A 24,597-nucleotide genomic window follows, 5' to 3' on the forward strand; every position below is an offset into this window, starting at 1 on the left:
AAGCTGCTGTTGAACTTAGAGGTAGCTTTTCCTCAAAAAAGAGCAACCATTGTTTTACCTACATATGTTAGCATAAGTGCTTAAAACTTAGTTCATCTGATATTCATCGTCTACAATAATTCTCTGTTGATACACTATCTGTACCTAATGCAAGTTTTTTTAGTTTTAGAGAACAATGGATTGCTTTGAATTTTGTTAATATAGTGCATAAAATCCACTCCATGATAATTCATGTGTCTGAAGTTGTGCTGTGGTGCACTACCTCACTGTGCACAAGTGGTCAAATTGATAATGGAATATTAATAGGTTGTGGACTGCAGGCTTGTGGTAGCCTGGCTTCAGGTTGACAAGAATGATAGCTTTCATTTGCATGCATAGACTCCAGCTGTTCCTTTAAGATGGATGAGGGGAGCTGGCTTTGTCTGTCACCACTTCTTTACTTTTTTAAAAGACAGAAAGAAAAAAAGAGTTTGAAAAGCCAAACCAAAATATGTTCTTTGCAGATCTCCTTGAAATAGAGGGTAATTTCAAGCATCTTATTTCTGCCCAGAGTCCAAGAGAAACATTTTGAGTGCAGATGAAATTATGTGTCCTTTGTGCTAAATACACTCTGTTCATTAAATAAAGCACACTCCATTTGTGATTTTCTTGAATTACATTGAAGGAAAATGTAATTTACATTTAGTAAAAATTTATTGCACTTTTTCTCTACTTCAGAGGAAACTCATGCTTGGTTCTTAAAAGCAAGATGCATGATCCACATTTAGGAAAGGAGTAAAATGATCACAGGAATCATTTTGGTTGGGAAAGAACTTTGCCTAATCTAACACAATCTGTGAATCTTAGAAATACAGTGAAAAGAAAGGTGTGTTGGCAACTGTAGGAGTAAGGAAGCTTGATAACAACATACAGTGAAAGCCCAGCTAACACAGAATTCTTCTACTTTCCAGCACCCACCTTGCAATGACTCTAGTGACAGCACAAATGGTAACCCCTACCATCAGAGCCACTGAATGTTTCACATCAGGAGATGCATAACAGTCAATGCCACGGGCATTTAACACGTATATTGCAGTCGTGTTAAATGTTCAGCCCTGTTGTAATTACTTTGTGATAGGCACCTTGTGGGATTTTGCCATCTGTGCTTCAGTAATGTGCAATCTGTGCTATTGTTTCTACTCCACTTCACCAGAGTCCTGAGCCGTACTCTATTGCATAAGTTCCACCAATCTCACCAATTTATTTTCTACAACCCGACATGACTTGGCTGCCTTGTGAGAAGGTGGAAGAAGGTCCAGCACAAACCTGAAAAATAGAACATCCCAAACCAAAAATCTAGCTAATCTCTACTTCTCTTAACATTTTCATGAATTCGACAGAGTTCATCTAGTACCTTCTCTCCAAAGCCATTTGGCTCTCTCTGTGCACTCTGATAGCATCCCATGTGCAAGAGATGGAGACATCTTATGTGAGGAGACTGGCAGCAAGACTCTTTATTCAGAAGTGATTTTGCCCTTGGAATGATTAGCTGTTCTTATTAGTTCTAAATTGTCACCATTGGTTACAAGGTCATGCCTGCAGTAGAAGCTGTTGGAGCAGCTGGTGAGCACAGGACAGGCACAGCCAGTTGTTCAGAATTTTGACTGCTCTCGAAGTCAAGGGAGCTGCAGCCATGGCCAGCTTCTTCTTGGTGCCAGTAGCATGACCTGTCAAACACGGATTTGTCCGAGTCATTGAGGACTTAATGGGTTAAAATCAAAACCACCAGCAACGAACCAGGATCATTTGAGTGCCTCAAAATTCATTTCCCTTGTGAGCTGTGTTTCAGCATGAACACAGTCATCTTCTGTGAAGCTGTGATTGTGTTGTCCTTCTCTCTGTGTCATAAAGTCATGTGATGAATTCCAATTATTTACTGCTAATATAAAAATGCTAAACTGCTTCTTGCAGAAAATTGTTCCACAGAAGCAGTCCTAACAGTGGATTAAGTCACTCTTGATCCTAGGTAGGGTTTTCAAAAGGTGGTATTCATGATGGTAGTGGCAGAGGGAGAGGCATCCAGCTGTTGAATCTTTCCACAGCATTTTCCCAAAAGAGGCATTTCCTGTTTGAATAGTAATAAATAGAGGAAAAACTCTTCATCATTTGCTAATGACTCCTGACTTCCACACAAGTTCTGAGTTCCCTAAGTTGGAGTTTTTTTGAGAATAAGTGTTCAGTGTTTATTTTCAAAGACGGAGATATTTATCCTTAGACAACATCTCATTGCAGCAGCTTTATTTCTGTTAGAGCAAATGACAAATGGAGGTGCAATCATTTTGTCAGCTTAAACTGAGAGGAAGGAAATCACACAATAGGCAACTGATGGAGAAGTGTGTTTTGACTGACTGATGGAGCACACTACAATAGAGCTAATCAGGAAACAGGGTCCCTGTATAAACACAGCCTCACAAAATTGCATTTTTATGAATGAGTTGCGTCATGTGGTTTCCTACTACTTTTCACCTTGTGTGGTAATTTTCTGTTGTGCTGAGAAAATGAAAAGCAATGATTCTGATCTGGAGGCAGGACTTGCTGGTGATAGTGTGTTAGAGGTCCAGTCCACAAAGTCCAGGAGAAAACCGTTGGCTTTTTAAACAAGCTTTTAACTCTTCAAGTGAACAGTTCATTCCCTGTCAGCCAAATTTACTGTCATTCCCTGTCAGCTGTCACATTTACATTTACATCTGCACAACTGGTTCTCACATTTGGTTCGTTGTAAGCAGCAACGTGAAAGATAAAGCAGTAGCAGGTCAAGCCTGAAGCATTTCACTGCCAGCCACTGAGAAATCTCTTTGCACAAGCTGGGATTTCAGGTGAGACAAAGGAGTTAGGTACATATCTTTTTTAAAGGTATAATGCTGAGCTTCTCTTAGCAACATGTGCCCTCTGGTCAATACATTGATTGAGAGTTTTGTATGCAGTTAGTCCCGTCGTCATCTATGGTGTGCTAGTTGCAGAGTCACTGCCAAGGTTTGTCTTTGCCAAAGTAGATCTAAGCCATGTCTGGACACGTATGTGTTTGAACTGGGAGTGAACAAAAGCTTAACTTTGGGTATGAGCTAGTGTCAGATTAAGGATTTGGCATGCAGTTATTTGCCCCAGAGGATGCTATTCAAACAGATCTGTTGTGCTGTCAAAAGGTTAGCCAGATTCTTGATTGAATGATACTAGAGGCTCTGTGTTAATTAATGGTGGGAAAATGCCAGATCCTTTGATTGAAGGAAGTAGGTTGGCATGCAATTGTCTCATAGAAGCTTTGAAACAATTTCGTTAGATTCACTGCATTCTGTTTCATATTCAGATGATTTTTCCTTTCATCATTGTAAATTACATGAGCAAATGTCCAGGAGGTACATCAATGGCAAAATTATAGAACAGCAAATGTACTTTGGGTGGTTATCACAAGAGGCAAGTCATTATCCACCATAAGGAAGGAGAAGAAAGCTGCTCCCCAGATTTGACCAGTTCCTAGCCAGATGGGAGTTAACATTTTAGCTCCCTTCTAAGAGTTATCTGGTCTGAAAAACACTCCAGCTGTGCTGAGCCACAAGAAAGAGGCCCTTCAAATCATAAGCAGCTGGATTTCAGTGCATGACCCTGGCACTGACTGGCTGCACACTGCAGCAGTTCAGGGCCTGGAGCACAGGTGATGCCTGTTGGCTTGGGGCATGTCCTTTTGCATGGGACAGGGAAAGGAGATCTGCATTCAGTACAGAAGCTGTGTTTAGCTGAGCGACTCCAAATATGCACTAAGAGACTTGAGTTCATCATAGCAACAGTTTGGGCTCCCTGTCGGCCACTGTGGATGCTGTAAAAGTCCGACTGGAGTGGGGTGGGTACTGTGAAGCTGCTGCAGAGGGAAGGTAGGAAATAGTGTGGGGAAATAGAGCTGTGTCAAATAACAAACTGAGGAGGTACTGGCTTTACTGAGAAGCCAATAGTTTTTCTAGCTGGTTATCACTGCTTTTCCCTAAGTAATGATATCCTAAGGCTGTTTGTTTTCAACCACTTTGTACTTTTTCAAGGTAACTCATTACAGTTTCTGAATATGGAATGACAGATTTTCGAAACAGTAGGGCTGTGGTGGGGAAAAAAATGAGCCTCCAGGCTCTGAGGCTTCACTGGCACTTAGAAGCGGGAGCCACTCCTTTAAGGCAGTTTTCTTCTTTAGTTGGTCCTGTGAGTAGCTAAACACTGACCTGTGCAGCACATCATGTTCTGCTTTATCTGACAGAGACCACTGTGTAACTAACTGGAGAGACCAAATCTCTTATAGGTCTCTTGTCTGCTTTTCTGTAGCATTTCTGGTACAACAGCATACACCTTGTGAGTATGGTGAAGAGAGAATAAAAGCATCATGTATGCTGGGAAAAAAAATGCATGGAGGTGTATTAACAGCTGCAGAGGATCACATCAGAGTATTGATTTGTACAACACTGTCTCTTTAAAATGTTATGGGCAAACGGAATAACAAGTGTTGTTGTGATTATTGTTCTAAAGTTTGTGTTACTTTTAAATGGGGTGAATATATAGCATTTTAGACAGTTCCTGAGTGGTCTGGCTGCTAAACAGCCTCTGGCCATGTTCACCAGTCTCTTTTGGGAGGCACATTTTGGGAGGCGTTGCCAGGTGCTTCTGGGTAAAGAAATGTCTTTCCAGCTTGTCATCCAACACCTCTGACTTCCAGCCATGCCCCAGGGTAATGAATGCTTCTCTCCTGGAACAAGGTACAGAAGGCTCCCCTCAGTCTCAGTTCTGTGCTGTATCTGATAGCACTTCCATAAACAAATCCAGCCAAGGCAGTCCCAGCCTGGTCACAGGATGAAATCCTAGAATGACAAGGAAAGGCAAAGCAACCCCTTAGGCTGCTGCATTGTCAGACCCAGTACCTTCCAAAGGTGGGTCTGTCCAGGTGGCTACAGGGGTTGCTGCCTTGGGAAACTGATTGTTCTAGTGACTTCACCACGTAAGTGTTGCTGCTCAGAGCAGCCCAGGGCATTTGGAAGGGGGAAAAAAGAAAAAAAAAAAAAAAAAAAAAAGTGCAGACAGCTGTAGCCCAGCTCTTCCCTTGATAGTTCATGAGGCAGATTCAGTTTCATGGCAGAATTACTGCCCCTTTGATAATAGGAACAGCATTTACAGTACATTTAATTGTTTTCATTTCATGTAGCTTTGTGGGAGGTCAAGTAAGAATTTCTGCTGTTAGCTTTGTTAAATACATGTTGATACAGTAACAGCACTAACTTTTTGTTCTTACCCTTGAGCAAGGCTGGAAATTACTGCCACATATCTATAAACTGTTCCTAGAATTAAGGAAACTTCTTCTAGAGGAATGGGAATTTGAATAAAGGTTGTTTTTGGACTTCTGTCAAATACAGAGATCATATTAGTCTAGAGCCCCTGGAAGTTGCAAATATCTTGTATTGCCTTTCTGTTTAAGAAGTACCAAAAGTGAATTTCATAAGGTGAATAAGTGATCTGTTGTCTGACCTCTAAAATAAGAATAGCCTTTGTTTTCAGTAAACACATCGGTCATTGAAGTGCCAGCAGTTTGTTGCTTTCTCATCTCAAAATCCCTTTGGGCCATTTCAGTTCCTATGGAAAGAGCTCTGACAGGCTGTCAGTTCATTATGGTGATTACTCTCCAAGAAGGATATGGCAGAACATGGTCATTTAAAATGTGACATGCAGGAGCATATTTAGAAAACTTCCAAATGCTGCAAGTAAAACTGAGGGAAACAGAGGGAAGCCCTGGTCAGATTGGGTTACAAAGGGTGTGGGTGGGAATAGGATATGAAGAGAATATTAAGAAAGGAAAGCCTGAGCATGCTGGCAGAGCATGGATGAAGCCGCTCCAGCAACTTTTCTCCATGTTCTAAAATGAACAGAGTACAATTTAGTACCAGAAAATAAAAATAATAATATAAGGAAAGCATAAAGGTAGCAAGAAAAGCCTGAAAAATCTAAGAAAAGGCTAAGGAAAAAAACCATTGTTATAACTATACTAGAAAGTGAAACTCTGAGGCCATTGTGGATGTAATATTGTTTTCTAGGTTGGCAATTGTTGTTGTTTATTTTACAAACTTGGGTCAAATAATTTCAGGTGATGAGTTTCAACAGGAAAAGTTTGAAGGTAATTTTGAAATATTTAATTTCATGTGGTGCAAATGGTGTATTTAATTAAAAACACTTCTCTGTTTTTTCAGGAATACACAGTCATTTCAAGCTAAGCCAAATTTATAAAACCTATGTGCACAGTCTGGCCCTAAGTTTTCAAACAGGGGCGGGAAGCCTGTGCCTGTAGCTATGCTTTTTGATAGTTGTGTTATCTGCTTGCTGGAGCAGTCCCCTGGCAGGACAAAGCTGGGGTATTGTTTCCTGCTCTCAGATATTTCTGTACAGCAGGAAGCAGGGTCCCCAGTAAGGCTTTGAGGAGAGGGTCTGGGTACCCCACTTGCTGGGGTGGGAGTCTAAGCTACTGTGGAGGTGCTGGGGTCCTTCAAGCACAATTATATGCAAGTTTTCTATGTATTGTTTAGGACAGGCATTAAGACACGTTGGCACTGGTCAGACAGATAGATTTGTCTGGCACTTCAAATTCATTGTGTTAACTTTGCAACGTGAGCATCTGAACTGCTTGTTCTACTTATCACATGTAAGTGAAAAGTGAGAAATTGAGTTTGTTTTGCTGCTTTGTGCTGAAAATGAAATTCTTGAAACAGGTAATTTTCTATTGAATCGGGATCACCACAGCCACAAGGCAGGTGGTAACACATTGGATGTGTAACAGCTATAGTACATAGTAAATGTTTACATGCCATCAAGTATACAAACATTTGATTACTTACATGACAGAGCTTTTCTTTTGCAGTCATTGGTCTCAATTTTTCCATTACATTTTCTCATTTTCTTTTCTAGCTTTACTCACAGACAAACCTCCAAAGCCATTGTTCCCCATGGAGAACCAGCCAACTGTTATAGATGTCCAGCTGGGTAAGTCCCCTTCTGGGAATAATAGATCCTAAACTTCCAGTCTGATAGCAGATGGGATAAATTGGAAGTGGTAAGAAAGGTTTAGTGGGAGTTATTACATGCAAATCAATTTGCAGCTACTGATTTATAACCGTAGAATTTACTGCCACGGCAATTTAAGGGAATGAACTTGTATAACATCAGGGAATGGCAGTACTAATTGGTTACAATGGGTATTAAATATAAAGCACTGATGCTCTTCATAATATGTGTTTGGTAATGTAAAATATGTTTACGTGTGCTGTATTGGTCAGTTGATGTTCACCCTAAGACAAATGTTCTCATAAAAGAAGTGCTGATTCCTTTAGAAGTTAGTGTAAAGCACTGCATTTTCAGTTTGTTCTGAATGTGTACCAGAAAGGGCTTTTGACTAAAATGCTTGTATGCTTTTCTCACTCCTGTTACATATTCTTCTTTGAAGCACATCCCTGAATCTCAGCTAGCAGCCTCTATTTTCTGTCATGTTAGAGAGTTCTGCTAACTTTGGGGAGCTGTAGGGCATTGTGATACTGAAAGAACCACGCAGCGTTGAGGTTCCAGAGGTTTTTTTTCCGTGACTTGGTAATAGGTTTCTAATTTTAAGAAGCAGAATTGGAGTTGCTGTTAAGGACTGTGGTGCCATGAGCTTAAAATTACAAGAGCTGTATTGTATATGGGGATTATTCCCTCAGGGCTGAAACTGTGGCACTTTCCTTCTTGATCTTGACTCTCTTCCTCCTTTTTGCCAAAGCTGGCTAGAATTCAGAGGTGGAATGGTGTTTAATGGCAAGCAGGGTCAGTGTGAAACATTTTAAGAGGGCTGAAGACTTTGTGGTAAAGCAGTTTGTATTTGTGAAATTCTGCAGGGTTCTCCATGAGGTGAGTACATAGACTCGTCCTTATTCTTAACCCAGGTGCCAAACACTGTCAGAGAAGCAGTGTGGATGCCATGAAGTATTTAAAAATGGGACTTGAATTCTTGAATATGAGAATATAAATTATTTGTGACCTTAGTGAATCTTAAAGATCAGCTTTCTCTCATACACGTGAATTGACTTAGGAGTCTGTAAGGGCTTGTACAGGGAAGACAACAGTAGATCTGGGAAGCAGCTAGTGCCAGATGAATTCTGCAGACAAGTGCATATCTCCATATTCAGGCTTCCCTCCACAGGGCTTGAATACCTGAGTAGCTGACCAGAAATTGCCCCTAAAAGAGGCTATAAAATGGATGTGGAGCCATAGTTAAAACCCGACCTGAGTTAACAGCAAAACACAGTCATTGAGGTTTGGATCAGCCCAAAAGGCTGAATTCAGTCTCTTTCTTAAAAGCCTAACTTCTTAAAAGTCAACTTTCTAGTGATTTCCTTTGGGAGCATACTGTCCCTGTATACATCTGTGTAATAAAGGCACTCAGAGTACACATCTTTGTTTCCTGCATTTTCATTTCATCTTCATTTTCTCTGCCAACTTCCCCTGTTCCAGCAGGACTGTTGGTTTTGCACTGAATTCTTTGTTGTTGTTTTTGTTTGTGTGAAAACATTTTGTCCTGACTGATTAAAAGGAGGTTTGATTAAAAAAATTAAAAAAAACCCCTCCTCTCCATGGAGATGTGGCTCAGTAAAAGGATTTTAGAATATCTCTAGAGGGAAATACAAATCTTGCATCTTTATATGCTGGAATGTAATCCCTTAGTTGTCCCTTAAGATCAGGGAATTTACATATGGTGCCTTTTTTTTTTTTTTTTTTCTGATATGTTAATGGGTTTGGTTATCACCACTAAACCATATTCATATGATGGAACCTTAATTTCTTTTTCAGTGAAGTTCATTGATTTCCCTCTTGATTCAACTTGGCAAATAGATAAAGCTGGAAGATTCTCAGGGACCACCTTCATCTTGTGGAAGCCACCAGCAGCTTGGGGCAGGAAGGCTGTGCTGGCCTCTGAAATGTACCAGAGCCTTCAAGGACTGGGAATCATTTGATTTCACAGTGTAATGTGGGAGAACGTTTTGCGTAAGGTCACCTGCTGGAGTACCTCACTGAAATCTTATTAAGCTCCTAGGAGTTTTGACCAATTGATGTTTTTTGGTATTTTATTAAATATTAAAGGAAAAATTCTGTTTTACATGCCCTTTAGCCCATGGAGTCAAATCACCCAATATGCCTGATTTTTCAGTAGTCATGCAAGTATGAATGTGCCACTAAGCTACAAAAGAAATGGAGTTTAATCCATCTACTTGTTCTGCACAGATTATTTTATTTTTCTATTGGAAAGCTAATCTTTAAGGAAATAGCTGTCTTTCTTCTATAAATAGAGGAGATTAATAATTATTTACTGTCTTTATCCATAATGATTACCATGATGCAATGCAAAATCTCCCTAGGCCTCTAGGCAGTGGCCTAACTATTTAGCAGCTTATTTGGCCTTACTGCAAACTTCAATTTTCACCTTTTAGGTTTCAAATCTTATAAGAAGTTTTAGTGAAAACAGGTATGCAGAATTCTTACTGACAATGGATAAAAGAGCTCCTTCAGGCTTCAAACATGGTCCAGAGCCTGCCTTGTTCTTCTTAAGGAGCAAGAATGTCTTTTGTGCTTTCTGTTTTTCTTTGGATTGTGGCAGAGATCTAAAACCAATCCTGTCAAGATTAGAGATAAGCAGAAACTGGAATTTGCTTCTTTGTTGTTTTCTGTATTTGCTTGTGATGGAGAAACAGAGCCAGAGATGAGGGAGGGTTGACAGGAGGACAAAAGAGCATCCCAGAGGACCGGAGAAATAATCCAAAACAGTTTCACTCAGTTGTTTACCAAGTCAGATAATCATTTTATCTCTGCGCGAACCTAGAAAATAATGACTCTGGGGTTTGTGAGGTTTTTGTGGGTTTTTGTTGTTGTTGTTGTTTTAATTTGTTTTGTTTTCGTGGGGGTTTTTGGTTTGTTTGTTTTTCTGGGGTTTTTGGTTGTTGTAATTGTTTTTTAATTGTCCATTTACTGCTTCCTTTTTGTAAAAACAAAGCCAGAAAAAACCAAACAAACCTTTTTATTTGTGTTTTAGATTTTTTGCATTGAGGTCAGTATAGAAATTGTTCTTAATTGCATGATATGTGATACATTTAATCTTTCTCTAGCTTGATGTTAACAAAGAATGTTTGTTCTTACTATGTAGAGTATGTTTTGCAAATATATGGCATTACTCTGATAATAAATGTTCTTTCTCAAAAAAAAAAAAAAAATCCTGGGTTGTCTTCATGACATTAAAATTGAATTTGATAGTACAGGCCAAACTACACACAGCTCCTGTGCCCAGGAGATGGGGTGGCTTTGGCAGAGTGCCTTTAAGACCATCTCCCATTTGAAGCTCTGACTGGGAAGAATTTATTAAAGTTATGCCATTGTGATTCAAGGTTGAGTTGTTCAGAGGCCCCATTTTTAGAGCAGGAACTTGCTGTTACTTTGCCCATTTAAACCTAAGTGTGCTTATGGATTGTTCATGCTAAATCCCTGAGTTTAAAGAATTCTTTATGTGATTTATAGGAGTAAAGATTGAGACCTCAGTCAGGTGTCTTGGGGCTGTGAGCAGTAAGTTTTAAAGATCTGTTATCTATTTTCACATACAGGTGTCTGACAGCAAGTGGAGCATGCTGTGCTATAAGTCTTAAGATGACATGTTGCTCTGCTGATTTCTTAATTCATTTGTTACATTCTTTTCCAGCTAACTTTGTTCACTCTTTGTGCTTTGAGAGCATGGGAAGAAGGAAAACCACTTATTGGTGTTTTGATTACATGATTACAGGGTAGACTTCTCCTCTGAATTTGCACAGTTTTAGTAGCACTAAGAAGCCAAAATCCCACTGATCCCTGGGAGCTGTTGTCCTGCCAGCTCTCAGCTGGTGTAAAAACAGTGTGGCAGAGGCATTTGTGGGAGAAAGTTGTGCTCTGCTGATTTTTTGTAAGGATATATATCTAGCCAGTCTATGTATAAGCAGCTGCCAGAGTTCTTTAGCTTGCACCATGGCTGCTATTTTTCATTTGCAATGTTCATTTGCAAGGTTTCATTTTCAATGTTCCACAGAGTATCAAAAAAGCTAAAAATACAATATCAAAACAGATGCTTAATCTGTTAATTCTGTACCATGTATTACAGTGACTGCAGTGTTAAGTTAGGCTTCTTATGAATGAGTTAGTTGAGTAGAGTGAATTTTGCATGTTTGGGTCTTTGTCAATTGAATATATAATTTGCATATCATTTGCTTTTCAGCTATGTCCTGGTTTTGTCTTCAGGTGTTTACTTAAGAAATGTAGCAGGAGTCTTACAAAACAAAGCAAGAATCCTTTGTGTAAATTCATTTACTGAACAGGAAGGATGTCAAGGGGTTTAACTTGCTTTTGTCATGGTAGTTTCTCTGTTTCTAAAGATGCTGAGGAAAGAAAACACATAGTTTATGAGGACTGTCATTATTCCTAATAGCTGAACTGTTCAGAAAGATTTTTTTTCTAAAAGATTTAACAGCACAATTCCCTGGGACTCATTATCAGGCAGATCAATAGAGATCAATAGAGCTACTGTAAAACAAGTGCAAGGGAATATACAAAGTTACATCTGCTGACAGCTATAGAAATAGACTAAAAATAGTTAGGAATAAAAAAAGCCCTTTTGGTTTGCAGCACTGGCTGGAAGGAATTCTTTGAGAAGTGAAAATTCACGCATTTACTGACATTTTAAATATACCACTTCACTCACCACAGTCTTAATTTTCACCGAGATGTCACTTCTTAAATAATAATTGTTAACAAAAGAAGTCCTGCAAGATGTTTGAGGCATTCATTTCATACCAAGCCTGTTTACTCAAGACAATCCAGCACTGTCTCGTTACAGGTTTGCTCATTAAATCTTGCATTCTTCATATTTAAAGATTCGGGTATTTGATAAGCAGTTGAATAGAGTGGTGATCTTGGACCGAAAGCAATTCAGAAATTTTGAACTGTAAAATGCTTCAAATAGATCAAGTGATTTGAGAGTGAACTTGGGAAGAAATTCTTATTTAGTGTGCTTGCAGTGTGGAAAGAGCCCTGATACTTATCTGTGGTCAGGCCTCTTGAGTTTTGTGGACATGCCTTTTGATCTGGGGTTTGATTAAAGGGTCATGTGTGAAAACTGCTCAGGAATCTAGTGGGTATGTTTGAAAAACAGGGATCCTGGACGTTGGTTACTCCACGCTGCCTTTCTTTCCTCCCTCAGCTCCTCCCAGGCATTCTCCAGCCTAGGGCTTAGCAGGGGCTCTCAGAGGGAGATCTGGGTTTCCGTGAGCTGGGTCAAACCCAGAGTTTTGAACCTTCCAGCTCGTCTGGGATGGAATAGAAGACACAAACATTGAGGAATCAGAGGTGACCTGGTCCCAGTGTGTCCTGAGTAGGCAAAGAGGCTGACTGAAAGTTATCTGTAAAGAATCGTTGTTCTTTCCTTGTGCAAGGCCTGAGTGGGGCATAAGTGACAGTCTTGCCCCAAATCATGTTCTATCCTGTCTGTGTGGAGTGACCACATCACCTCACTAATTCAGATCTGAGTGATCTGAATGACAGAGTGAAGGGAAGGTGGGACTAAGGGCAGGGAAGACCTGTGGGTAGTGTCCGCTCCACCCCAATGCCAGGAAAAAATTTGTTCCCTCCATCCCTAATTCTCCCTAAGCTGCACATTCATCTCATAGCCCTGTCCCCCTGTACTGTTGCTGTCTGGAGGAGCAAGCTGGCACCTTCACTGTCTCCTCCACACCCTCTTCCAGTCATCCATGGCTCTTCACTGCATCCACCTGCTCCCATAGATAAGCTGGGAGATCCCTGTTCTTCCCACGGGTGGAACAAACCTCACATATTGTTCCCCTCCCTTCACCAGGTTGCAGACTTGCTGTGTGAATCACCCCAGACTGAGCACTGGAAAATCATCTCCTCCCAGCAGTGCAGACACACATACCAAAAACTTCGTGTTTTTGCACAGAAACACATAAAGGAGCAATTTTCACTAGGAAATGAAGAAAAACTCAGAGGAGGCCTTTAGGACCTGCCTTCCTTTGCAGCACAAAGGATACAGTTCCACAGCTATTTCAGCTGTACGTGCCTGTAGGAAAGGAGGCAGGATTTACATCTATTGCAATCATTCGGTACTAATCTGCAGAGAATATTAGAGACAAATTGTCTGACATTTAGGTTTGGAAGTAGTTCCCTAAATACCCAAAGTGTATTACTGCTAATGCTTTGATGCTAATTTGGTATGTTGTTAATATCCCTGCTTCTCTCGGGGAAAATGGTGAAATGCTGCACCTTAGAGACTTGGGTTGGCATCTGTGGTTCACCTGGTGTAAATCCACAGTTGTTTTGCCTTTTGTATGGTTAACCCAGGTTTTCGTCTGTGGAACAGAAGAGTATATCGGCATACTTCTTTCTTTTGTTTTAAAGGGCTTGGAAACACAAGCCAAATTCTGACTGCTGATCCATGGTTTTTATATCCATTGGGATCCATGGGATTGGCACAGATATGTCAGAATTGAAGATTTAGCTCTTTCCAATTTTTTATATACTTCTATAAACTATTTATTGCTTATGTTGGGTTCAGTGGATGTTAGGTCAGTATATTCTCTTAGGGCAACATGAGTATGCCTGTACAGAAAAAGTTGATTAATTGGTGTTAAATAAACACCCTTGCAGTTAGTTTTGAAACAGCAATGCTATAGATCAATGTGTTGTCATGTTGTCTTCTTTTCGTTCCAAGAAAGTGGTTAAGAGGAAACACTCCAGTATATCGTGACTTACAGATGTCCCAAGGCATTCATCCAAGGGCATTAGCTAATTTATGATGATTGAGGAATGCCTCAAATCATCTTGTTTCTTCCTCTGAAAGTGGTGACTGTAGTGTGGGGGTGTCCAAGACATGGACCTCTAGCATTTCAGTAGGATTAAACTGCCATCAGCCAATGCAACCATCATTTCACCTGCCACAAACATGCATCTGTGCTGAGCTTGGCTAAAGGATCTCTTGTTTGGTTTCTCAATTTACTTCATTTAACTGGTGTCTGGGAAATGGGCATAAATTTGTTTTGGCAAAAATGAAGTTCAGCCCATGAGACAGGAAGTAGAAAAGATGATCTTAGTGGAGAGCAGGGGCTTAGGGCTGTTGGTAAGAGCTGTGGGGCTTTTTTCTGTTATAATTCTCCTGACCTTGACCAGGGCTCTGTCCTCATTTAAGGTAAGGATGTTGCTTCTCTAGTTTTTAGGAATGTTGTGACAATAAAATCACCTCACAAGAAAGGCAAAGAAGGACTACAGACAGAAAAAGCTTTGACCTGGATTTTTGCTTCAGGGACCTTGCCTTTTTGGGCTCTGAGACTGACTGCATACACAGAGACATTTAACTTCCCCGTCCACAGACATATGCTATTGTGCATTGAAAGTCAGACAATATTAATGTTCCAGAAAAGAGAACCACAGGGCAAAGTTTGCACCATTTTCCATGCTTGTTGGAAACACTGTCACTGGAAGAAATTCATGTGCTGCCATTTTACATTCCCTCTACAGTGTTTGTCATGTGAATGAGTTATTAAGCTGTGAATGCCTCATATATTCTGTAAATTACAGAGTAGAAACATTCTCCACTACTATTTTGACCTTTTCAGCATTCTGTGATTTGCTGGGCATGCCATTCCACATCTTTTGTTTACGGCCTCACTAAAACGTAGGGATGGAGCTGAGTGGGCAAACAGTCAAAAATATACGGGGCTGAGAAAGGTCAGGGTCATGCATCACAGCACTGCTGTTCAGTGGGCAGGGAAGATTAAAATCTAGACTAAGCATTCTCGTGATTTTTTTCCTCCTTCACTGAAAAATAATAGAAAATTGTATTCTGTAATCTGTTCCAAAGGCAGCAATGCAGAAAATGAAGACTGATGGTATAATATTTATTTCTTAAAATTTCAATACCGTAATGTCATGATCTTAGAGGCTGTGAAAATCAAAGCTGTCATAGTCCTTCAGAAGAAGTGAGATGGAATTCTACGCACCAAATCTTTGCTTCATTTAATCCATGCCTGATAAATGTTGCTCTTACCTTCATCCTCAATACCCTTGTGCTTGTCTTCATCCTACAGAAACAAATAGTTTGTATTAGGTAATTGAACTTCGACCATTAGAACAAGATTGAGCTACTGTTTTCATGTTAGATATTGCAATCCAATGAAGATCAAATGAAAGACAATCAAAACAAGGTTTCTCTTGAAATTAAGAGATATTTTTGTTACCTACTGAAGACACATGTTATGTGACTTCCCAGAACCCCTAATCACATGTAAAGTAAAAAACAGAGGAAGCAGTAATCTGAGGAAAGGCAGCAGAGGCACTCTGATTTCTACCATACTTTTTTATTTTAAAACAAGCCACACGGTGAATGATGACTGCAACTTTTTACTACTGAGTAGGTTTTTATTATCTGCTTCTACTGCATGAGAAGCTTACTAATTTTAACACACTTGGCTCTAGTCCCATGAATAAGTGAATATAATTAGTCAAGAAAACATCCATGGAGATCTCATTGATGCACAGTCAGGTGTGCAGTTACTTCAGCTCACAGGAGCCTAAACACTTACTTGAGCAATGTTTTATATTACTCAAATACAAATTTTACTGATGGTCTTGCACATTGCATTAATTAAAAGGCCTAATAAAATTTTGTTTTATATCCAGCAGAGTTGCAAATTTAAGTGAGCTGAATATGCCACTGCTATGTCAGTGATGAAGTCTGTAAATGGTGCTACGTGCTTGCCTGGCCAAATGTGATGTAACCATTTGCAAACTCAAAATGTTTTTCACATTTCTCTGATCAAACTCAGTGGTTTGAGTTGAGAATTTAAATACTTAGGAGGCAGTAATTTTAATTTTAACACGAAAAGCAACCTTCCTTGTGTGTTATGTGTGCTTTTTCATTACTAGTGAGATGATTGAATATTAGCAAACACTCTATTTCCCTGAATTTTGTCTCTCTTTATGAAGGAAAAGATTTTCCATATAGATGTTTCCCTGGATACATCCTCTAAATGCTTCTGTACTTGACACACTATTTTGAATAGTTCATTGTCAAGTCCTGAAAATGCAGTTTAAAAAGTGAAACTGTTATGGTTGGGCAGGCTGATCAAATCAGGATTTCTGTTTCCCAATAACATTACTGTAAACTTTTTAAAATTATTTCCTCATCTGTATTGATGAATTTGAAATCCAGTTTATAGATAATATTCTGCAGCCTGTCATTCAAATGTTGATATTAAAAAGCATTGCAGGCAGAAAACTGCTTTGCTGTAACATCTGAGCACTGCCCTAGTGAAGTGAATGCATATAGAGTAGGCAGAGAATTTAATTTGTAAGTGCAGTGAATTCTTGTGGTTTAGTTTTACAGGAATTCACCTGCCTTTCCTGCTTAACTCACTTTGGAAACTGAGTTGTAGAGACTGCACTGTGTGCAGTAAGGAATCTGCTTTACCTGATCATTGACCAAGTGCTTTTATTTAGGACTGTGGCTTAACTTTTCTAAATATGACCTGGCATAGTGAGTGGCGTGTAGCTATCGAATTGTTATTCACCCCGTGGGCACATTGCCTCTGAGAGAGGATCTGTTGCATTTGAGTAGTTATTCAGAGGCAGGCAAGCATGCTGTTTCTCTCTGCGTCAGGATTTTAAACCCCTGCCTCTCACAGTCCAGCTTATCCCTTCACAGCCTAACCTGTCCTGTGTGAAATGCCTCCTCAGTCAGAAAACTCTTAAATAAACTTGTGATTCCAAATACCTAAATTTTTTAGTGGCACTTGGGGGTTATCAGTCGTAGTTCTGCCTGTAAAACGCCAGGAAACCCACAAGTGAATCACAACACTGCAGCGTGTCACAATGGGCGTGGCTGTCTTAGGTTATTAGAATAGCTTTTTAAGGAGACATCAGTAAATCCTCCCTGGGAATTCGCAAGCATCTTTTTTTCTCTGCTAATTTTGTATCAGAACCTTGGTTCCCACCTGCCTTGTACAATATTCTGTGCCAGCTGTGTAGTGAGGTGTTCTAACAACCTTTCAGCAAAACTGACTATGCAGATTTTTTTTTTCTGTGATTTAAGACTCTCCTGTAACTAATTTGTAAATATTGGTGTATCTTCATCACTGGTTTCCTCTTCCACAGTTATTGAACTTAGAGTCTCAAGCACTGAAATCTCTGTTTCCATTAATCTTGTTTCTAAGACCACATTAGTTAAAATTACTAATATCTTTTGATTGAGAGAGCTTTGACAAATTTCTGCTGCAAATAGTATTTTTGAATTGCGATTCTGTTATCCTACATAACCATGTCAAAAATACATCATGTTCAGAAACATCACTTAAAGCATTTAGGGAGATGTTATCAGAAGTTTGGTTTATGTCAGCTTTTGGCACAGCAAAAATTAGGTGACAAATGAGAGTAGCTGAGGGTCTAAATTATGAACAGAAATGCTAAAACAGCATTGATAGATCCAGGCCCAGTCCAGTTCACTGTGTTCTGTTACAGTATAAGCCAAAGGAACTTCAGTCTCCCAAGGGTATGTTAGGTCATATGAAGAAGCACCCATCATTAATGTGTTACAAATGTAGAATAATTGTTGTCTTTTGTTGTGTCAAAAAAATATGACCTGATGTGTTTGGAATGGTATTATAGGTTACTGCCACCATGGCATGCCTTTTAAAGAAATGATGCAATGATGTGTGCTCCCAAAACAAAGCCTGCTGCCTATGGCATCCAAGTGATGGCAATTCAGACACACTTAGACCTCAAGCACCAACGGGCATGATATCACCTGTAGGAAAGGATGCATGGCCTCGTAGTAAGAGTGTAGTGTTCCTGCTGTGACATGAGCTTAATTTCTATCTGAGGAGACATTGTTCTCCTTGAGTTCTCATTTTTCATGGTATGAATAGAATATATTTTGTCTAGATCTTTGGGAATTTTGGAAATATGTGTGAGGAGATTGCTTGCTGGCTTTTGTTGTTCTTCTTCTAATGAAAAGCAGAGAAATATTTTTAAGCAGGTTTTCGGGAGGTTTTTTTACCAGACAATAATGAATGATTCTGAGATCAAGAGTGGGCAGCAGAACATCTGGCATGAGTAAAATCTTGTATTTTTTTTGCTATATCTCTGATTGAAATCACCAGTTTTCAAAGCCGATGCTGACTCTGTTGAATCTAATTTAGTTCCTGTATCAACTCAGTTGAAGCATAAGTGTAACTGGGAAGGGAACGAAAGTTCTCTAGCAGAATGTCACATCTGCAGTAACAGACACGTGATTCCTCACAAACACCTGTTTTAATAAACAGCCAATTTGCTAATTCTCAGTTATGCCCACAAATAGCATCTGTTTCTGGCCAGTTGTCTACCTGAATATAGCATCCTTCTTAATCAGTGAAAGCCTCTGTTGCATAACTAGGCTGACTCATTTTTCCACCCAGAGATGGGAATTTCCCACTCTGCTCTCTGCCCTTAATATCCTTGAGGGAATTGGTGGAAAATAGAAAGTCTGCTGGAAAGGTTCCACCCTCCCTCCCAAGCAAATAAAGCTGTCAGGGCTTTGATATGTACATAAAAATAAATGCATTTTTAGAGCTGGGTGTTATTAAAATACCACATTGGCTGAATGATAATTAGTGATGGACCAGTGGACCACCCAAGGCATTCCCACGGTGGATGTTGTTTTAATGATGGCTCAAAACAAATTTCCAGACATTTGTAGATGAGGTTGGATGCTGCCGAGAGAGAAGCAGAAACACCTTCCTAACTGCTGGAAGCCAGCACCACATTGTCAGCTGAAAGGAGCCTGGACAGCTGATCCAAAGAAACCTGGTATCACAAACTTCCACAGTGCTAAATGCATGGCTCCCACTCTTGGTCCATTGACTTTGAAGAGAGCCTGGCATAAGGTCACAGGAAAGACTTACTGTTCTTCCTCAGAAAAATTTAGTATCTTTAGACTGAAATTCTGGATCTAGTAATAAATTCTCTGTATAAAGGCTGTGTGTGCAGCCTTCTGGTGCCAATAAAGGAGTAAATAAAACTGTAACACTATATAATCTCTAAATAACTTCCTGTCTTCTCCTTTGAAGGTAACAACCTCGTGGGAGGAATTGTGGTGGTAGGGCTAATCCTTTTCTCTTCCTGCCATGCCCCATTAGTAACTATAGAGATGCAGTAGAAGTGCATTCAGGTATTAAACTGTTTTATTGCTTTTCTTGTTTAAACATTCCTAATGGGATTACAACAGAGGCCATTGCACTAAGACAGGAATAAGGCAACTTATGACCTCTGCCCATGCATATAGGAAGTAATATATTGTCTCCTGTGCAGTTATTACAAGTAGTAAATTGATGATACAAACTATCCAGCAGAAGTGAGAGACTAGAGAGACAAAGCAATTACATAGCAAGATTTTGGCAATTTTAATCTTTCAGGAGCAGCATAGCAGCAGATCATGTATGCAATACAATAACCTGAAACAGTATGATAATATAGCCAAGGAGAAGTGACTCTCTAACCCAGCAGAAGTGAAGCCATGACTTAAACCTTGACATCAATTTTTGTAAGCCAACTTGTGCTGCTTGTTAGCAAAAGACTAAATCTTTCATCCTCCATGGTAGTTTAGCCCAGCGGATTGTATTTGATGGAAAATCAGCTCAGTGGAAGCCAATCCAAACTGCTTGTAGCTTGAATTATATTTTTTAGAAATCAAGCAGCCTAAAGTACTCTGAAAACAATGTGGTTCTGTGGCCCCTGATTAGAAAAATGTGATGGAACTGATTATTCACTTACATTTTCACAAAGAAGTATCCATGCAGTACAAATTGTCTGATTAGTGAGAGATGAAGCAATCAGTCCCTTAAACCTCTCCTGTAACTGAACAACCAGCAGTGGTAGATGTTTTTGTTTTGAGTCCATAATGCTCCCTGATAAGGGAGTTCACTGGATGGAGGTAGGCAGAAATAAAATTAAAATTGAATAAAAACCAACTGAAGCCGAGGGACAAAACTGCAACATTCTATTTTTATTTTTGAGACAAATGGACTCACAGGGATTTTCTGAATGTCTCTCACTGAAGTTGCATATTAAGTACCTTGAAAGCAAACGATGCGGCACAGGAGGGAGTTGGCTACTTGCTGTGCACTGAGCAGAGATTTCTCATTTCATCCATCATTCACAATGTGCTGCACTACTTCCAGAACTTCTGAATTTACCTAACATGGGATGGAATAAGACCAAGAGCTCCATTTGCAATGTGTGCTCTGCTCTGAACTGAATGTGATGAGGTGGTTTTCAGTTGCTGGGTTTAGTCCTATAGAATATTGTATGGCTGTGCACCCTCCTTTTAAGGATACATGAAATTATTGGCTTTCAGATATCAAGAATTTGTTGTTTATAAATCACTGACTTACATATCAGGCTCAAGGGGATTTTTGCCTTTTGTTTCCTGTAAACGTAGATCTCACTCCACCTGTAAGTACATCATTAGAACTGCACTTTAAGAACTGCTATCCAGCTTCTCCTTTTCCGCAGTGTATCCCATAGACCTTAATGGATTTATGGCTTGCCAGGTCATCCCACATCTGACTATCCACACAACAGAGAGCAGGCTGTATAATAATTTACTCAGAGTGGCAGTAAAAATATGGAGCTAAGTCTTGCTAGCTTAGTAATAGTTGGTCAGCCTTGGGAGCTGGAGATGGGTGAGCTGATCTCCCAAGACCCTTCCTGCTTCAGCATCCATTGTGTTATGATTTAAGAAGCTGGAGATTTTTAAAAGACTGAGACTCTTGGTAAAATTCCAAGATGTTGATGAATTTAGCAGTGTACCTCTTCTCTCTTTCTGTTCACCACTTCATTGCAGTTAATTTAAATTCCATAATCAAATTATTTAAATAGCTTTCATTTGTCAGCTTCTTAAATACACTTCTGGTCTTTGCTGTTGAAATGTATCAATGTGTGTGATTGGAGAGGTACAATCATCTGTAGTGCCCAAAATTATGGAATTCTAGAATAGTTTGAGTTGGAAGGGACCTTTAAATGTCATCTAGTCCATCACCCCTACTAGGAGGAGGGATGTCTTCGACTAGATCTGGTCACTCAGAGCCCTGTCCAACCTGACTGTGAGTGTTTCCAAGGATGAGGCCATGCTCAGGTACAGTCTGGCAGCCACAGCAGATCCTTACACCTGAAGCAATTGCATCAGTCCCTGCAGTTTGCTCTCAGTCAGTATTTGCCCAGTCCCTGGTTTGTTTAGGTTGCTGACAGACAGAACTTTGGCTGCCTTGGTGGTTTAAGAAAGAATCTACTAATGGATTTTTGGAGGGTGCGGGGGGGTGGAGAAGGGAACAGTGAGGAGTACGTTCTCTGTATCCCCTTTTTGTTGCCTCTTCTTTTAGATTTTGAGGACTATGTCACAGACTGATGTGAAGTACCTTTAAAAAAAACCAACTCGGTAGCACTTGCAGCCTATTGCAGCAGATATTGTTTTATGTTTTAGTGTGTGGCTGGCCCCAGCTGTCACATCAACCTGAAAATTGTTATTCCGTGTGGATTTTGTGCTCCCTGTCCTATTTGGACAGTGTCTGTACAAACCCAAAGCACGTGCAGCAAAGTTACTTCAAGATCTATTTTACAGCAAATTCATTTTTCTGGATGCCTTGTGAGATTAAAGTCAAACTTAAAAGAATCATTTTGCAAAAGAGAAAGCAAACAATGATTTAGCTGGTCCATACCCCATCATTCACCATTCAGGCTTGAGACAATGGTAGCATTATGTCACTGTCTTAAGTGTGAATGTTGCCTCTAAATTTGTATTTTCTAAAGATGGAAAGAGAAGCAGCCTTTCTCTGATGAAGGCTGGTTGTCTTTGATATCATGGATAAATGCTTTGATAGTTACTTTTTAATTGCTTTATTGCCAAAAATTTTCAATGAAGCCATAAAAGAGAGGAAAAAAAAGATCTGCCTAATTGCCTCAAGATGGATATGTAATGCATAAACCTCTTGTTTAATGGGTCTAGTAATAGACCACCTGTTTCAGTTGCCTTTTCCCATTCAGAATATGAATGAATGATTCTCTCAGATATTCACAAAGAGAAAACACAATTGCACCATCAAAAACTCAATGATTTTTCTTTCTGCTTTTTTTTTCCTTGAGGTCTGTTCATTCTTGTTCTGTGTATCAGCCAACCTTGGTACACTTAACCTTGGGAAAATAAAACCCTTTGGTGTGATGTGTAAAGCTTCATGTGTTTTTGTTTTCCAGTTTTGTTTCAGATGACAATACAGAGCCGTGCACATTAATAAAACATTGCCAAATCCTCAGAGAGTCAGGCCTGAGCTGCAAGTATTCCTTCATGATGTGGTCCATGTACATTCCCCAGGATGGACACCACCCTTCCTGCCCAGTTCTGTGTCTTTTGGTATTGGTACTACTCGTCTCTGATAGGATCTGATTGTGTTGAGGGTATTTGGGCTGCACAGCCTGTCTTCTGATTCAATATGTTTTTTTAAATAATAATTTAAAAAATAAAAATTTAAAAAAAAAAAAAAAGACTGCACAGCTTTGTAGATAAGGGCTTTTCCTTTTAGTGGGCATGTGAAATTCCTGAGCCATTCTGAAGACAGGGAATTTTAGTAAGGAATCTTAAATTTCCTTTTGCAGTGTTGGTATTTTTCATTGTAATTTTTTGGGCAGAGAGGGTTTAGGTATTTGGGCGGTTTTTTTCCCCTATTAAGGATAGCTTAGAATACATTTGCAACATGCTGAAAGGGCATATATTGCCAGTTACCGTGTCCCACTCATGTGGGTAACTTTCTAAGACATGTTAACTTGCTGTCCTTTTAAAGTCGGAGCAGTGCAGTTCTGAGGTAACGTCCTGCTGTTCTAAGTCCTGGCATGATCACTTTGAGACCATCCAGAAAAGCTGTGTCTGTGTGGTTCTTCCCATGCTCCCTGCGGTAACTGTGTTCCAAAGATGTGCATTTTCCTTATGAAAAATTTCTTTTCAAAGTTCAGCCCCATAACAGTTGAAATTTGAGACTCAGAGGGCTTCTCATATCCGGAGGCTTCATAAGCTCCAGTCAGAGATGAATGAATGAAGCAGTCTAGCAGGCATTAAAATGGCAACAAACAGGGAACATGGGATGGGAAGAAATGAGCACTCATTTAGAAAAAAATCAAGATGTCAAGAACAAAATTAATCAAGCCATCAGGGGATAAAAGGGGATTAAAAGATTATTTTTAAGTTTTTTTTTTTTTTTTAATTTACACAGCCATGAAAGGAACCTGGTTGATAAACAAGGAAAAAGAGAACAGCTCATTTGTGGGCTTAAATTTAACCTGGTCATAGAAGAGAAATCTGCTGGGAATGATTTGCCTGATGGAAGCGTTAAAAACCATGTTTATCACCTATTTAAGAGCAGATGAGGGAAGAAGGAGCCATCTGTCAGAAGTGTCGTTTGCAGCTTCTGAGAGAACCTCGAAGTAGTTTCTGATGGATGTGTATCCATCAGTGTTGTAGCCCTTAAAGAGTAGGAAGGGGCATGGGATGATGTCTCTGCAGACCATGGGTTTGCAGAGGAAAAAAGGGTGAGCACTGTGAAGTCTTTCACTGTTAGTTGAGGGCTGGGAGAGTTATTCCATGGTCTTGTGCTTCTTCCTCAATGTGGCAGGCTGGAAATCAGGCTTTATCAGCAATAAAACTTCCCCCTGAAGTACTCTATCCTTAGCAGGGGATTTATATGTCAGCTTCATCCTGAGAAGCAAAGAGGAAAAGACCAGTGCACTAAAAGCTAGTTTAGTTTAACTAGATGTAGAAGGCCTATGATTTGGCAATCTTGTTTCCACATGATATATGTAAAGCTCAAATGAGTGGAAAAAAGTTAAATCCAAAACATGAGCAATATTTCTTGATATCAGCTTTATTTATCACTGATAATATCACAAAATTGTGCCTGTGTTTCATCTCTACATTACAGTCTCTGCTGCCATATCCAGCCCTCTCCTGCCACTGCCAAAGAGCCTGATTTATGGAAGGGTCCATACTATTATTGGTCTGATTTTCATGCAACACTGAGATGGTGCCAGCAATCACCATCTCTGTTCCAGTAGCTCCTGCACTACTTCCTGTGGATCTCAGCTCCACAAAATCATCCAGTAGCATTTTGTGCTCACTCTGCTAAGAGCAGCTAGATTGCCAGGCATGGGGGTGCAAGACACACAGAAGAGGGAGCCCTCCCATCACAGTTCTTTCCAAACTGTGGTCAACCAAATGGTAATAGCACTGGGATGATCTTTTTTATTGAGAATTTTTTTTTTTTTCCTTAATTTTGTTGAAAAGTTTCAGCTGTATTGCCCGTGACAAAATTCAGATCAAAAATTGCAGCATTAAAGGAGCCACATTCAGTGTTGACAACAGTGCTGTGGTAAATCAGCTTGTAGGACATAAAAATTCTTAGCTTGCAGGCTAAGAACTGGGGA

The 24,597-nt window shown here is 39.8% G+C and overlaps 1 protein-coding gene across 3 annotated transcripts in view; it reads left to right on the forward strand.

Moving 5' to 3' along the window:
• Positions 1 to 24,597, forward strand: part of IL1RAPL2 (interleukin 1 receptor accessory protein like 2) — a 369,460-nt gene that overhangs the window by 258,762 nt on the left and 86,101 nt on the right. For all 3 annotated transcript variants that reach the window (XM_066182041.1, XM_066182040.1, XM_066182039.1), the window contains one exon: positions 6,961 to 7,035. In XM_066182041.1, the coding sequence (XP_066038138.1) occupies positions 6,961 to 7,035 (75 nt within the window). The remainder of the gene's footprint in view (positions 1 to 6,960; positions 7,036 to 24,597) is intronic.

The sequence above is a fragment of the Chamaea fasciata genome, unplaced genomic scaffold, assembly GCF_029207755.1.
Source record: "Chamaea fasciata isolate MVZ Bird 193981 ecotype frontalis unplaced genomic scaffold, bChaFas1.0.hap1 SCAF_4, whole genome shotgun sequence".
NCBI lineage: Eukaryota > Metazoa > Chordata > Aves > Passeriformes > Sylviidae > Chamaea > Chamaea fasciata.